The sequence below is a fragment of the Callorhinus ursinus genome, unplaced genomic scaffold, assembly GCF_003265705.2.
Source record: "Callorhinus ursinus isolate GAN/ISIS: 27379988/994484 unplaced genomic scaffold, GSC_fseal_2.0 scaffold1, whole genome shotgun sequence".
Lineage (NCBI taxonomy): Eukaryota > Metazoa > Chordata > Mammalia > Carnivora > Otariidae > Callorhinus > Callorhinus ursinus.
In genome coordinates this window covers 36601307-36617890 of record NW_027397063.1, presented here as the reverse complement: position 1 = coordinate 36617890, position 16584 = coordinate 36601307, and the positions used below count along the sequence as shown (strand labels likewise).

At 34.0% G+C, this 16584-nt stretch overlaps 1 protein-coding gene across 10 annotated transcripts in view; it reads right to left on the bottom strand.

The window, feature by feature from the left end:
* EPHA6 (EPH receptor A6) overlaps nucleotides 1–16584 on the bottom strand; it is an 831631-nt gene that overhangs the window by 341026 nt on the left and 474021 nt on the right. The window contains exon 6 of one of the 10 annotated variants that reach the window (XM_073892366.1): nucleotides 4074–4210. The exons of the other annotated variants lie outside the window; for them this stretch is intronic. Within the exon in view, the coding sequence (XP_073748467.1) occupies nucleotides 4107–4210 (104 nt within the window). The 3' untranslated portion in view covers nucleotides 4074–4106. Of the gene's footprint in view, nucleotides 1–4073; nucleotides 4211–16584 lie in introns of those variants that run through there. 10 annotated transcript variants of the gene reach the window in all.

Sequence of the window (16584 nt, the reverse complement as noted above, 5' to 3'; positions counted from 1 at the left end):
TCCTTCTTTTTTTATCAGTGCCTTTTTATTCTGCTAAGGGCAAATAATGACAGTCTCTGGTGTAAATTACTAAATTAATATTCATATAAATTCAAAGCACCAGAGTAGTATAGAAATAAATTGTGTTTTTAAAATGTAACTGTTTTGTATATTCCCTTAAAATACAATCCTAATCATGAAGATTAGTTTCTTTCTTTAAAATTTTGCTAGTTGTGGCATAATTCTAAGGAACTTTTATCACATAAAAATAGTCCTCCATCCCATTCTTTCCCACATCTCAAATTCACCTGCCTTTTTGATACCTCCTGAAATACTTAGAGTAGGGAGAAAACCACTCTTATGTCAACTGTGAAAGAAAAAAGACTAAAATTTCCAAAACTGGTTGAGGCAACACTAAAATTATCCACCATATTAAAACACAATCCCCCCTGGGGCGCCTGGGTGGCTCAGTTGGTTAAGCGATTGCCTTCAGCTCAGGTTGTGATCTCAGGGTCCTGGGATCGAGCCCTGCATCGGGCTCCCTGCTCGGCAGGAAGCCTGCTTCTCCCTCTCCCACTCCCTCTGCTTGTGTTCCCTCTCTCGCTGTCTCTGTCTCTGTCAAATAAATAAAATCTTTAAAAAAACAAAATAAAATAAAATAAAATAAAATAAAATAAAATAAAATAAAATAAAATAAAATACAATCCCCCCCAAAGAATAATACTGGATATTAGATCCTTTCATAATTGTCCTAATAATTTTTCACAAAACTTTTCCATAGATTCAGGATTCAGATTCATTTGTATGGTAAAATATGGACATAAGATAAAGTTTACTGTTTTATTTTTTTTAACTTTTTTTTAAAGATTTTTGTTTATTTATTTGAGAGAGAGAGAGAATGAGAGACAGAGAGCACGAGAGGGAAGAGGGTCAGAGGGAGAAGCAGGCTTCCCACTGAGCAGGGAATCTGACATAGGGGCTCTATCCCAGGACCCTGGGATCATGACCTGAGCCGAAGGCAGATGCTTAACTGACTGAGCCCCCCCAGGCGCCCCAAAATTTACTGTTTTAACTATTTTTTAAATGTACAGTTCAGTGACATCAAGTACACATTGCTGTGCAACCATTACCACCATTCATCTCCAGAAGCTTTTCATCTTCTCAGCCTGAAACCACATATTCATTAGGCAATAACTTTCCTCTTCCTTCCCTCAGTCCCTAGCAACCACCATTCTACTTTCTGTCTCTATGAATGTGACTAATCTAGGTACCTCAGATAAGTGGAACCATGTAGTATTTGTCCTTTTGTGCCTGGCTTATTTCAGTTAACATAATGTTCTCAAGGTTTGTCCATGTCAGCATATGTCAGAATTCCCTTCCTTTGTAAGGCTGAGTATTCTTTGTATGTACATACCACATTTTGTGTTTCCCATTCATCGGTTGATGGACATTTCTGTTGTTTTCATCTTTTGGCTATTGTAAATAATGCTGCTATGAACACGGGTGTACAAGTCTCTGTTCAAGTCCGTGCTTTCAATTCTTTTGGGTATATATTTACAAGTGAAATTGCTGGATCATATGGCAATTCTATTTTTAGGTTTTTTGAAAACTGCCATCCCATTTTCTATAGCTAATTCAGGGCTTTAAAAAAGTTGAAATATATAAAAATCAAAAGAAGGAAAAAAGACAAGTTTGTACACCCACCGTAGATTGTAGAATTTCATACTAAAAGAGACTTGAAGTTAATTATTTACCTACCCCATTAACTTATAATGAAATGCAACCCTGCTGTCCTGATTCCAGGGAATTTGTGAGATGTGCAAACCCTGGTATCCTGATTCCCAGACCAATGGTCCTACAAACCTATACTTTAATTTGGTGTTTAAGACTTTGTCACAATTTTAGAAAAACGAATAAGCTTGATAACCTATAGAGATAATTTATTTTTGCTTTGTATCACCTGAGACTTTTCTTATATATATATATATTACAGGAGCAAGGTGGGCTATTTTGGCTTTTGAAATCTTCTATTAAAATACCTGGCACCAGTTTAAGGACTGCTGTTGTCTGGAGAATTCTTAACCTTAGGATCAACACCTCCAAATTAATTCCTATACTAAATAAATTACACTCACACAAAAAACAAAGTCTACAAAGTATAACCACAGTGAATTCTTGAATCCTATAAATATGTAATTAAATTACCTCCATTTTAAACATAGGTTTTGTGCTTTTTTTCAGAAGCATTATAGCGATATTAAGGAACTTCTACACATCCCCCTACTAACTTAGGACCATAAGCACCTTCACAGATTGGATGATCTGATTAAAATAAAAATGAAATTGACACCTTGACTTGGTAGTTTGCATACTTCAGTAGACTTTCCTTCAAGTTAATTAATGTGTGAATACTTGACTGTGGATTCAATTAACCCATAGGGTTCTTGTTGCTGTATTTTTCATAAAAGAGCATGAAACAAGGTACACTCATATTTAAAAAATGCCCGGATACATCTCCTTTAAATGAAATTAATACAATATATTACAGTTATAAAATTAAATGAAAAAAATCAGAAATTATAAAAATGAAATCTTATTAGCCCATAAATATGATATATGAATTATATTCTTAAATTACTATTTTGCCTAAGTATGTGTAAATAAATAATAAATGTGAAATGATAATCAGATATTATGAAAATCTCAATTTTCTCATTTTCTGAATTTTAATTATAAATATTGCATTGATGGGTTTATTTATAATAAAGACTGGAGTTATAATGTATCATGGTTTTGTCATAAATACATGGTTTAAAAGAATTCTTTTACAAATATATGTGGGCATATATTAGATATGTTGATTGGCAATACTGAATAACAAAATTATATACATCAATCTTTATCAAACTCAAACATAAGTTATTCAGATCTATTAGTTTCTTTGAAAATGAGATACATCTAAATCTCTAAGTTAATTGCTCTTATTACCCACTGAAATATCCTATTGTATCACAGGATAATTAAATTTTAATTAAATTATTATTTTTGCATATATTTCTCTCCCTCTCCTTTACCAAAATGTGCATTATATGCCAGCAGTGACTACATCAATCTAATTTATTGCTTTATCAACAATGCCTAGCACAGCTTGGCACATCTTAGATGTTTAAGAACTACTTTCTGAATGAATAAAAACATATTTTTAGATCAACTGCCTGATTTTCTTTAGGCCCCCTGCCTCACTTCTTTCAGACATGGTGTAATGACTTAAAAAAATCAGTTAGTAGGGACCCATACTAAATTGTATGACTCATATTAAATTTCTACTGTTATTCACAGCAACTGTTCCTGCACCTGGCATTCTGCATAGCACTGAAGTTTACCTCTCAGTGTTAAAAAGAATTGATCACTTGATTGCTTTTGCAAAAGACTCAAGCTGTTAGACCAAGATTACTTTGGGGATGCTGTTAGAGCCTAGCAGGTGAAAAAACAAAGCCATTTATTTAACACAGTTTCTTACTGATAGTTACAGCAACTCTAGATGTGCACATTAATGAGGGAGGTTGTCTAGTTTGTGCCAAAAATGATGCATACCTATGAAATTTTTGTGCTGTACACACACACACACACACACAATGAGATTCCTACTAGATATGTAACAACAAAGCAATCCTTGCACCCCATTGGATGGAAGACTCAGTATGGTCCATCATAATTACAGTATTGGGAAAACAACTCAAAAGGGCACATCTTATTGATGGAAGGGAGCTGAATAATGTCTCCTACAGAGATATGTCACTCAGGGTGCTTCATTGAGCTAATAGGGCTAACATAGGCATACATAGGTGCATTTTAGTGTAGACACCAGCTAAGTAGTTAGAGCATGTATAAGGGGAGATAGTAAAGATTGACAAGCAAATTAAATGTTATTGTTTGCTTACATAATTATATTTCTCCTTACACTATAAATTATACTATCTGAGATTATGTCCTATATCGCTGATTCCTCTGATCTCATTTAGACTTTCATACATTGTCTTTTAAATAAATTTTATTTTCTCAAGTTACATTAACCAAATGCAGTTTGAGTTAATGCAGGGCAAAATTGATGTGGTCATAATCTTAGATTAGACAATGTGAAAAATCAGAATGTTAGATTCACAATGTGAAACAAAAACATGTGACGTCATCCCTTCTTCTAACCAATGTTCAAAGTCTGTTTTCATCAAATCTGTAAAAAAGATATTTAAAAATGTATTAATATTTTCTAATAATATTACTTCCTGGAAATAATAATTTCCCATACTTTAATTTTTCATTTGAGTAAATAAAGTTGATTAAAGATTTCATACAAATTTGTGGAGCCCTTATATTTTAGAAATTTTTTTCTCACTTAAAAATTGTCCAACTTAAAATCTCTAAAAGTGAAAGACAAGTCTAATATAAGACAACTAGTCAATATGGGAAATTTTTACAAAATGAGTTTTAGTGTTTGAAAATGGCCTACTGTGGTCTGAAAAATCACCTAAAATTATCTCACACAAATATAACTGTATATTTCACCCCAAAAAGTATTAACCTTTACTATCATAAACATTGCAATGCCCAATATTTGAAAACTTAAAGGCAGAACTCTATAATGACGCCAGTGATTCACAACCTCTTGTAATCCCCCTAACTTTAGGTGTGGGCAGAGCCTGTGACTTGCCTCTAGTCAACAGAATATGGCAAACATGATGAAATGTCACTCCTGTGATCACATTGAGTTATATAAGACTCCTCTTGACTGACTAGAAAACAAAAACTTCTGCTGGTTTCAAAGAAGTTGCCATGATGTTTCTAGCTTTTTAACTTTAAGTTACTGATTTAGACATTTTTTCTTTTATATTATAAGCATTTAAAACCACATTTTCCCCTAAGTGCTGATTTAGTTATATTTCACAAATTTGGGGTTCATGAGTTTTAATTATTCACTTTGAAATATTCTATAATTCCCTTGATATTTTTTTTTGGATTATTTAAAGTGTATTGTATAATTTTCATGTAATTTTTTTTCCGAGTATCTTATTGCTATTGGTTTCTAATTTAGTCCCATTTTAGTCAGAGAATATCTGCTACATTATTTCAATCTACTTAAATATGTTCACACTTGTTTTATAGCCCAGTGTACAAATTATGTTCTCCAATGATTCTAAGATTGTCCTTTTTTTTTTTTTTTTTTTTAATAATGTACCAAGATTTGACTTTCTTTGTATTTATCCTGCTTGGGATTTGTGGATCATCTTGAATCTATAAATTTGTTTTTCACCAAATATGGGGAATTTTTGCCTTAATTTTTCACTTATTTGCTATCCCATTTTCTTTCTCCTATCCTCCTAACAGTCAAATATGTTTGATATTGACTCATTGGCTCTTAGGCATCAGTCTTTTTTTGTTTGTTTGTTCTTCAGATTTGAATACCATCTATTAATCTGTTTATAAGTTCACTAATTCTCCTGTCATTTCCAATCTACTGTTAAGCCCATCCAGTGAATTTTTAAATTCATATATTTTATTTTTCTCTCCTATAATTTCTATTGGGATGTTTTTACACCCTTTATCACAGTTATAATAATAACTTTAAAATACTTATGTGTTAATTTCAAAATCTGGGTCATTCTGAGACAAGTCTCCATTAATTATATTTCCTCTTGAGTTTAAGCTACATCCAGCTATTCTCATGTAAACTTATTTTGGATTGTATTTTGGACATTATGATTGATTGTAAGGCTGTGTATTCTGCTACAGTCCTCTGAACATACTTTTTTTTTTTTAAGTCAATAACTTGGTTGAATTCAAACTGCAAAATTTTTCCTTTAAGGTGGGTATCATGTGAAATCTCAGTATAGGGCGCCTGGGTGGCTCAGTTGGTTAAGCGACTGCCTTCGGCCCAGGTCATGATCCTGGAGTCCTGGGATCGAGTCCCACATCGGGCTCCCAGCTCAGCGGGGAGCCTGCTTCTCCCTCTGACCTTCTCCCCTCTCATACTGTTTCTCTCTCTCTCTCTCTCTCAAATAAATAAATAAAAAATCTTTAAAAAAAGAAATCTCAGTATACTTCTTTTAGCCTTAGTATGGCTCTTGGAATCTACCCCACACACACGCAGTTCAGGGTGGAGTTTATACACAGAATTCAGGGTTCCCCCTCTGTGGCTCTCTCTTTTCTGCTATTTCTTATCCTTCACTTTCCAGTTGTGCTTGTTCCAGTTCTGTATGCCAGTAGGACTGAGGGTTTTCTCTCCCAATTTTGGTGCTCAGCATGACACAGCTGAGGCAAAAACTGTAAAAATGGGAACTTGTCCAGCACAGTTCATTTCCTTTCTCCAGGTCAGTCCCCTCCCTTCTCCCCCCCAATATCTGCCTCATTTTAGATCTCCAGAACCTTCAGGTAGTGTTTTATTTTTGTTGTTATTTTAAATTTTTTAAAAATATTTTATCCAGAATTTATAGTTGCTATTTGCAGAACAATTGGTCAAATAGAAGCTGCTCAGCTATTTTATATACATAGGGGAGGGAGAGGGGCAGAGAGAGAATCTTAAGCAGGCTCCATGCCCAGGCTGGAGCCTGACATAGGGCTTGATCTCATGACCCTGAAATCATGACCTGGGCTGAAATCAATAGTTGGATGCCCAACTGGCAGAACCCTACTCAGCTATTACAAAAAGGGAGAAGTTCTTACTGATAACTTAAAATGCACAATACTAATGTGTATTTTTTCTCATTTATTCATTGATTTGCTCATTCAATCATTTCTTCCTTCATCCAATAAATACAGAATGTTCTTAGGGGAAATAACCATTCTGATAAATGTGTAAAATACTGAATAAGACAAACACTATATGTACAAACTTGTAGTGTATTATACAAACTTGTAGTGTATTAGAAAATTTAGAGCAATTAAATTGACCTGTTCAGCATCTGACCAATAGACTTCTCTTGAGCATTTTCTTAATTAAGTCTAGCATAGAATTCTAGACCCTTGTATTGGTTTATGTGTTTTGTTTTTTTTCTTGTCAATCTTGTTTCCATGATCTATGCTATACATAGTTGTAGTAATACTGGAAGTCATGTATATGACTAAATATTTCTTTCAAATGTAATGATCTGTTTTTAATTGTAATTATAAACCAATATAAAATACTATAGTTACACTATATTATTAATGGTTAATATTTACTCCCACTTTCCATTCTCCCACACCCCATAGCTCTAACTCACAAACATCATGAACAACAACAACAAAAAAGAGTTTCCTTCTACTTCTTACAGGTTGACATTCTTTTCAGGAAAAATTAAGCCAACTTCTATCATAAATAATCATCTTCTAATGATTTTGAATTATTTTCTAATCCCAGAATAGCTACTTTAATTACTTCAAGCTAAAGATCTACCTCTATTTTTAATTTTAAATTCATCAGAGTAAGTTGCCTCTATTTGTCATTGAAAACTATGAGTCATTTCAGGGATGGGACAAACGGTTTTAACAGATTTGTTTTTATCAATAATTTCCCTCAATGCACATTTTTCCAAAAATTTGAACATGATAAAACGTAAGACCTCAATTTCTTCTTTCCCAAATTGGCAAGAGTTACAATATATCTCTCTGGGATTGCTAATAATTTTCTACCGTAAGAAATAAAAGCATAACAAAAACAATCGAATCCCTTTTAGTTAAAAAAAATACATGAATATTGCTCAGGAGTTAGGATTTGTTTGATGATATGTTTAGTCATTATTTTATAAACATTAAAAACCTGATCCAGGTCACCTCTGAGTTGAAATTTGGCCAGTCTATTTTTAAAATTTGAAATCACTGTATAAAAGCTATGCTGGCATGCCAAATGAGTTTTTCCAGCCCATTCTTAGTGTATCAACTAACATCTTTCAACTGACAAATTGCACTTTGGCATGAACAGAAGGATGGACTTCTGCCACTTTTTTGGTCCCTACTAAAATAGCTATGAACATATGCAGTGTGTTGTTCATTTTTAGAGCTTGAGGATGGCAGGTTTAATGGCACTAAAAGGCAATGAATGGATGGTGAGTTGAAGACCAAATATGCTTAGCAGGAGATGTACAAGGTCATTTAGCAAAGCCTGCATATGCCAGGCTGGAATTCTCTGACATGTTGTATTTCAGTTTCATCCCACAGGTTATCATTGCCTTCCTTGTTAACCTTGCCTAATTAAAACCTGTTAGCAAGAAAGGAGAGATTAGATTTTTCTTTTCTATAAGGCTTTAAGCATGGAACCAATGTAGGGGAAACAATAGGTACCCTGATTTGGAATGGACTGAGGCACATTTTCTAATGATGACAGCTGTCCAAAAATGCAATGGGATGCTTTGGAGGTTAAGTTCTATATTCATGGATGTGTACAGGCTGAGGCTGTACCATTTGAAGGAGTGGTTGTAATAAGAAATGAAGCAAATGATAGGGGTTATTTATTAGATGGGGATGATATTATTAGATGTGTGCTGAGGTGTCTTCCAAGGTGTCCTTTAAGGCATACTTTCTGCACACAAAAATATGATTTTCATAACACATTAAAATAGTTTTAATTTATTTCCTTTTTCATTGTGGCCTTTCTAAAATACTTTTCTTGGGGTCTCTATATTTGTAAACTAATTTAAAAATGAAATATGTAAGAAAAGATTCTATATGACAAATATGTTGGATAGGTTTTTTAAATTGTTCTGCAGTAACTGATTACTTGGCTAATTAAGCCTTAAACAATAAAAGCCTTTACATATCTTCCTAGTGTTTCAGCAGTTCGATGATGTCTGTAAAGACTAGGGATTTTTATCTTTTCGCTCCACCATTCTCAGTGTAAAGACTTTTTACCGTCAGTCTTTTTTGTTTCGGTGTAAGAAGATTGCTGCTAATATTCCAGAGAGCCAGTCCTCTCTCAGTCATATCCAGACCTGGGAGGGTGGAAGGGACAAGGCAAAACTCTTTCCCCAGGGCTTACATCTGTTGTCATGAAGCAAAAAATTTCCCAGAAGCAAGCATGAGAAGTACAAGGTGATTGTACTAGGTCATATGGTGGTTCTTAGATAAAAAACTGCAAAGGAGAACAGGATTACCATGATTAATTTAGACTATTGCTTCTCAATTGGGAGTGGTACCACTCTCTAAGGGGTATCTGGAAAAAATTTGACAGCATTTTTTTTTTAATTATTACTGTGCCTGGGACATAAAGGTAATTTTGAATTGTAGGGGCCAAGAATAGTAAACATGATGCTGGTGGCAGAAAGTTGTGCTCAATGAAGATTTTGTGCTTCCAAAGTCTCACTGAAAGCACTAGTTTAGACAAAAACACCTTCCCTTGGAGCTTGGCATACTACTGCCTGAACAAAATTACATTCATGGCGGTAAGTAAAAAAGAAAAAAAAAAAGGTTGCTTTTTGATGGGCAAGTAATTGTGTCTGCCGTGAAGGGGAGGAGAGTTTCTCATTCCAAAATATATGCCTTATTGGCATAAAAATTATTTTAGGCTGATTATTTTTAAGAAACAGCAGACACAGAGGGTGCCTGGGTGGTACGGTTGGTTAAGTGTCTGACTCTTAGTTTTGGCTCAGGTCATGATCTCAGAGTCTTGAGATCAAGCCCCCAGTCAGGCTCCATGCTCAGCACAGAGTCTGTTTAAGACATTACATCATTAGTTTTTGATGTAGTGTTCCATGATTCTTTTTTTGCATATAACACCCAGTGCTCCATTCAATATGTGCCCTCTTTAATACCCGTCACCAGGCTAACCCATCCCCCCACCCCCCTCCCCTCTAGAACCCTCAGTTTGTTTCTCAGAGTCCATAGTCTCTCATGGTTCATCTCCCCTCTGATTTCTCCCCCTTCATTTCCCCCCCCTTCATTTTTCCCTTCCTACTATCTTCTTTTCTTTTTTTTTTAACATATAATGTATTATTTGTTAAAAAACTTTTTTTTCTCTCTTCCTCTCCCTCTGCCCCTCCACTTGTGCTCACTCTCTCTCCCTCTCTCTCTAAAATAAATAAATCTTAAAAAAAAACCAGACATAGAAAAAGCTCTGAAAACAGTGTACAAGTTACCCTTTGTCAGAGATTATTTACACTTATAAGGGAAATCTCCATCTGTAAGGGTGTCTCCCTCTCTATATCAGGGAAAGGAAGAAGATCAAATAAACTCTCTTCAATGAAGAAAGCTTGGACTTAAATCTACATAACAACCATATCCTAGTTTACTGTGCTTTGCCTGGTAACTTCCCATAACTGGCTCTTCCAACCCAACATCTTTTGTCTTTATATAGAGATGAGACTCAAGGTGATGACTTGGGCCATTTTAGAGAGTTATTCAGTTTTCCTGGGTACTCTCATGTATACAAGAGGTATACATGTTATTAAAGTTCTGTTTGCTTTTTCTCCTGCTAATCTGTCTTTTATTGTAAGGAGGATCTCAGCCAGGAACCTAGAAGGGTAGAGGGACAATTCTTTTTCAGTCTCCTACAGCCACAATTTTTATGCTTTCTCTCCATGACTCATTCCCTTATTTTTATAAAACTCTGAAACTACAAAGGGAATGCATATATAAAACTGTAAATACCTTGTGGAAGATATTATATATCACTTTGTCTTGCTATTGTTTTGCATAGTGCTCTACATTTCTTCAATAAATATTGGTTGAGGATGTTGGCAATGGCATGTGTGAGGGGTTATAGATTAGTCTGAAAAGAAAAGTAAGCATATCTGGTGATTATAAATGCCAAAACATTATTCACATATTTGAAGTTAACTTTACCCAAAAGGTTTATCATGAGCCTGAACTTTGATTTGTTTCATTTTATATAATAGATGTTTGAAGCTTTTCAAAATCCTGATCAAAGATAAGTCTAAAAGTAATATTTCTCACTTTTATTAAAACCCTCTATAAGAGTGAAATGGAATTTTGATATAAAATAAATTGAAGGGGGATTTTAATAACGCATGGAAACTTAAACCAAGATCAACATTAAAGCTACATGAAGCAGTGATGGGAAATATGCTCCCATATTCAGATAAGTACTAAGTAAATTTTAGGATATATAAACTATTTTTATAGTGAGTATAAAAGCACTATTGTTAGGAAAGTACCCCAAAGAGCTACTAAAATGTTAAACTCATTTGTTATTTAATTATTTCTGATAATTGTCCATTTGGTAAAATTATATTACCATTGTAACTAGACCTGAAAAGAACTTCAGGTTCACTCCAGTACTTCTATAAGTACTACTACTCCTTTATCCATCAAAGAAAAATACCTATGACTACTCATCTGAGTCCCATCCAAATTGTGTATGCTTCCAAAGTCTTCCCACCTTATCATAAACTTAATATATCTTTGATCAGACCATGATGAAAAACCTTCCTGATATTAATACATTTAATATTTTACCTAACTCTATTTTTCTGTATTTATATAATTTCATAAATTATACTTATGTAACTAGCCCAGTGATGCACAATTAGTTGCTTAATAAATGCTTTTTTTGAGTATGATAATGATAAATTAGCTTTTCAAGTGTAGTAATTATTCTCAAATAACCTGAAAAAGTTACTACATAAGCAAAAAATAATCACTCTACTTCATATGTGGAAACAAGCCTATGTTTAGATAACTTGGAAGAAAATAAAATTAAGTCTAGAAAGATCTGATATTTATTTTTGCCAAGTTTTAATATTCATTCACATTCACTTGGTCTTAACCTTTGAAGGTAGACAAGAAAAAATAATTTATAAAATCAAATAATTAGACCAGAGTCAGTATATGGATATAATAGTGTTAAAAAAGAAACAACAAATCTAAAATAGAGTTATGTGCCTCCACGACAGTGAGACTTACAGTTTCAATCTATCCCAGGAATGTGATCTTTTAATAATCTGAAATTTTCTGATCAGCACTAGTGAGGTAATCTGCATGATAAAAATTTTGCTGGTTCCATCCCTCCAAAAGAACATGTCCTGGCTTGAAACAATCCTTTCTTTTGCTAATAATACTTGCCCTACCCTTCTTCCTATAAAAACTTTCTATTTTGTACAATTCCTCTTTGCATCTCTCTACTTACTAGGTGGGATGTTACCTCATTTATGAATCACTGAATAAAGCCCATTAGATATTGAAATTTACTCAACTGAATTTTTGTTCTTTGACAATAACCAATTAAACTCACAATGCAATATCAGGGTGCTCTTTATTATCAGATTTATATATTTTTTTCAAAAATAAATGTAGCATTTTATTTTACTTATTTTAATTTTTTTTTACTAACATATAATGTATTTGTTTCAGGGGTATAGGTCTGTGATTCATCAGTCTTACATAATTCACAGCACTCACCATAGTACCTACCCTCCCCAGTGTCCATCACCCAGCCACCCCTTCCCTCCCACCACTCTCCACTCCAGCAACCCTAGTTTGTTTCCTGAGATTAAGAGTCTCTTATGGTTTGTCTCCCTCTCCGGTTTTGTCTTGTTTCATTTTCCCCTCCTTTCCCCTATGATCCTCTGTCTTGTTTCTCAAATTAGTCATATCAGTGAGATTATATGACACTTGTCTTTCTCTGATTGACTTATTTCGCTTAGCATAATACCCTCTAGTTTCATCCATATCGCGGCAAATGGCAAGATTTCATTTTTTGATGGCTGCATAATATTCCATTGTGTATATATATATACCATTTCTTCTTTACCCATTCATCTGTTGATGGACATCCAAGCTCTTTCCATAGTTTAGCTATTATGGACATTGCTGCTATAAACATCGGGGTGTATGTGCCCCTTCAGAGCACTACATTTGTATCTTTGGGGTAAATACCCAGTAGTGCAATTGCTGGGTGGTAGGGTAGCTTTATTTTCAACTTTTTGAGGAACCTCCATACTATTTTCCAAAGTGGCTGCACCAGCTTGCATTCCCACCAACAGTGTGGGAGGGTTCCCCTTTTTCCGCATCCTCGCCAATATCTGTCGTTTCCTGACTTGCTAATTTTAGCCATTCTGACTGGTGTGAGGTGGTATCTCATTGAGGTTTTTGATTTGTATTTCCCTGATTCCGAATGATTTTCAGCACTTTTTCATGTGTCTGTTGGCCATTTGGATGTCTTCTTTGCAGAAATATCTGTTCATGTCTTCGGCCCATTTCTTGATTGGATAAATGTAGTATTTTAGAAACAATATTTGGCCTGTGGCACTCCATTCTTTATAAGGAATCATATACTATCCTATGCTACATTGTCATTTTATACTATTTTATTCTGTAATATTAGCATAAAAATAATGTATATAAAATGATTTTCTCTCATATACAAAGGTAAAACAGTTCAAAAATTAAATTTAAAATGTTTATTGGTGCCTTTAACACAGGACAGCAATTTTGTTATTACTGTAAAATTTTAGAAAATTAGGTAAGACTTAGGGTGATGAACTATGCATTTGTAACTTGATGCTTCTTTAATTAAAAATACCTTGTCTTGATATATGGCTCTCAAAAAGATTCAATTTTTAATTCAGTTCTTAAGTGTGATAAATGCATTTACTATAGAAATTCATTCCCGAGACACTGAAGTTTATGGAAAGAGTTTTCAATTGATAAAATACTTCACAAAACCATGCAAAGTTTTAGTCAGGAAGTTGCCACACCACTGAAGCCTGTCAAAGGCAATGTCTAAGGACTGTGCTTTCTCTAAGAATTACTGCTTTAATCTATAAACTTGACTCTAACCACAACTCTCTTCCCCTCCAAATATTTGCTTTTGGAGTGGGAATTTAGTAGAGACAGCCTCAAATACATTTCCATTGGTTTCTTTGAGTCAGTTTTTTATACTGTATTACCCTTCTCAGAACTATTGTGTGAATGCATTGTTCCTCCCTGCATCCAAAATAAAAAATCAAAATATTCATTCAGTGATTTTATTTATCAAATTCATTTAGTAAGTATTTTTTTTTTTTTTGCACATTTACTCTGTAATAGACACTGGAGATAAAATAATGAGCAAAACAAACAACTATCCTAGCTTACCGGAGGGGAGCTTATACATTTTATCTTATTTAAGAAATGTCAATGTCAAAAACAGACATATCCAAATTTAAAAAAGGTAATTTCCCCTGAAAAATAGAGAACTGCTTATATATAGAGAGAGACCATAGTGAATATAAGGAAATAAATCATGGGGATATTTTATGCATCTAGGCAGGGATCATTGGTAGATTACACCAAAATGAGTGCTAAAATGCAGAGATAAAAGTAAAGTTTAGGTGGTAAAACCTACAGGATTTTGTGATGGCTTGAATCTCCTAGGAAGGGAATTTGAAGTGTTAAAAATAACTCTTAATAAAAGTCTTGTTTGTGTAGGTGGATGGTACAGTGCAAGGATCATGGTTAGCTCTCCAATTACCATTCTTCCTCTTTTCGACAGTAATAAAAATGTAAGATAGACATTTAGTATCCCAGCTAAAGATTATATTTTCCAGCCTCCTTTGAGTAGGTTTTGGCCAAAGAAACTTAATGATGTATGCAAGTTGAGTCATGTTTATAAAACAAGAGTATGTTTTATGGATTTCCCTTCCTTTTTTCTCTTACTAATAGAATAGGCATGTGATGGTAGGAGCTGAAGTAGTCATTTTGTACCCAGAGATGGAAGATGTGAGGATGTGAAAGTGACCAGCAAAGGAGGGGTAAACTATTTCAATGGTACTATATTATCTAGGTTTCTTTTTAAGAATTTTGTGTAATAGGCTTCCTTTTTTCTTTTGGTTTCTTAGCTAAGTGTTTTAGAAGATATCTTTCTATATTTAATTGTTTTTATTCAATGCTAATGAATGACTCCTTGAAAGGAACTTTATTTTTCTCAGCCTGCTATATAAAAACTAGATCTCAGCATTTTAAATATGTGGTTGTAGGCTCTGAAGGGAAAAATACAGGGCATTAAGGAGATTACAATTGATTGATTGATGAAGTGGATTATGCAGGGTAAAAGAATGGAATAGGAGACCGTCATCTTCCCTGAAGGAAAAAAGAAGAAAAATATCAGAAGCCTCACTAGTTATCCATAGGTTAGATGGATTTGTATAATGAGAGGAGGGAGCAGAATTGGGAGAATGTATTAATGTAATAAGGGGCAGGATTCAATTAATACAATTTTTGTAAGTGTTTTTTAAGATAGTCTTGAGAAAGATTACGATCTATTGTTCCAATGCCAGTAGGTACTGGGCCATCAATAAAATCCACCAATACTTTGAAAAACAAAATACTCTCATTTTTTTGCCTGATTACTCAAGATTCCAAGCAGCTATAGCTACTGTAGGAGGAGCCATCAAGATTAACAAGGCTTACGTTTTTTTAAAATCTCAATTAAGTTATAAATACTTTGTGGGTAAAGACTATCCCATGTGTTGTATATTTTTGTGGAACTCAGGATTTATTGCTAAGCACAAAATAGGTATCCAATATATACTTTTAAAAATTATTATTGTTATATATTTAAATATAATTTTGGATGTATTCAAATCCCATAAATTTTGGATACTGAAATGCAGTGTAGTCAGTATCTTATCAGTCACCAATCATGTAGCTTATTAGAGATCAATACACCATCCGTGAACTCCTTGGAATGCCCTCATATTTCCAGATCCACTTCAACCAAACTAGAAGACTTGCCTTGTCATCAGTCTCTCTTTTATTTATAGAATCCTTATACATGTCAGGCCTTACATCAAGGCACAGGAGAAGAAAAAAAGCAAGAATAAGATTTCTTAGAAAAGTATTTCACATCAGCATGGAGTTACTCTTGCTGCTTTCCTACTCAGCTTACATTTTAATTTCTCCATGACTGGTCCTGATTGTACTCATGATGCCAATTTCTAAGCAGTTTCCTTTGACCAGTTTCTCAGTGCCACAGTATCAGAATTCATGCTAATTACATTTAATGCATACCTCTGTTTACTTCACTCTTTTGACATATCTTTGATAGTATGTACAAGTGAAGTATTTTACTAACAGTATTCATGTTCCAACTTTTTTTCCCCCTTCATTGAGCATTCTACCTTACTTTCCCTCCCTTTTCTATTTGACTTCACTGAAGTAAACAGTGTGAATTTATATTATTGGTTAAGTTTCAAACATTTACTTCATTCACACTTACCATTGGCTCCAACACAAAAATGGTTTTCTTTCCCCTCTCTCTTCCCCTTCCTCCTTCCCTTCATTTCTCCCTCCCTTCTTTCCTTCCTTTTCCTTCCCCACCCCCTCAATCTCTCTCTCTCTCCTATAGAATTCATAATATTCTTTCCAAGCCAAAAAAACAAGTAACATCAGGACTTGTTGATGTTACATCATGTAACATCAGTAGCCAATATGTAATGCAAATTAAAACCATAAGGAGATTCCACTACATGTCTACTAGAAAAGACAGACAATACCAAGTGCTGACAATGACATGAAGAAACTGGAATTCTCAAAGACAATTGATGAGAATGCAAAATGATAAAGCCACTCTGTAAAACAATTTGACAGTTTCTTATAAAGTTAAACACACACTTACCATACGATCCAGCAATTCCACTT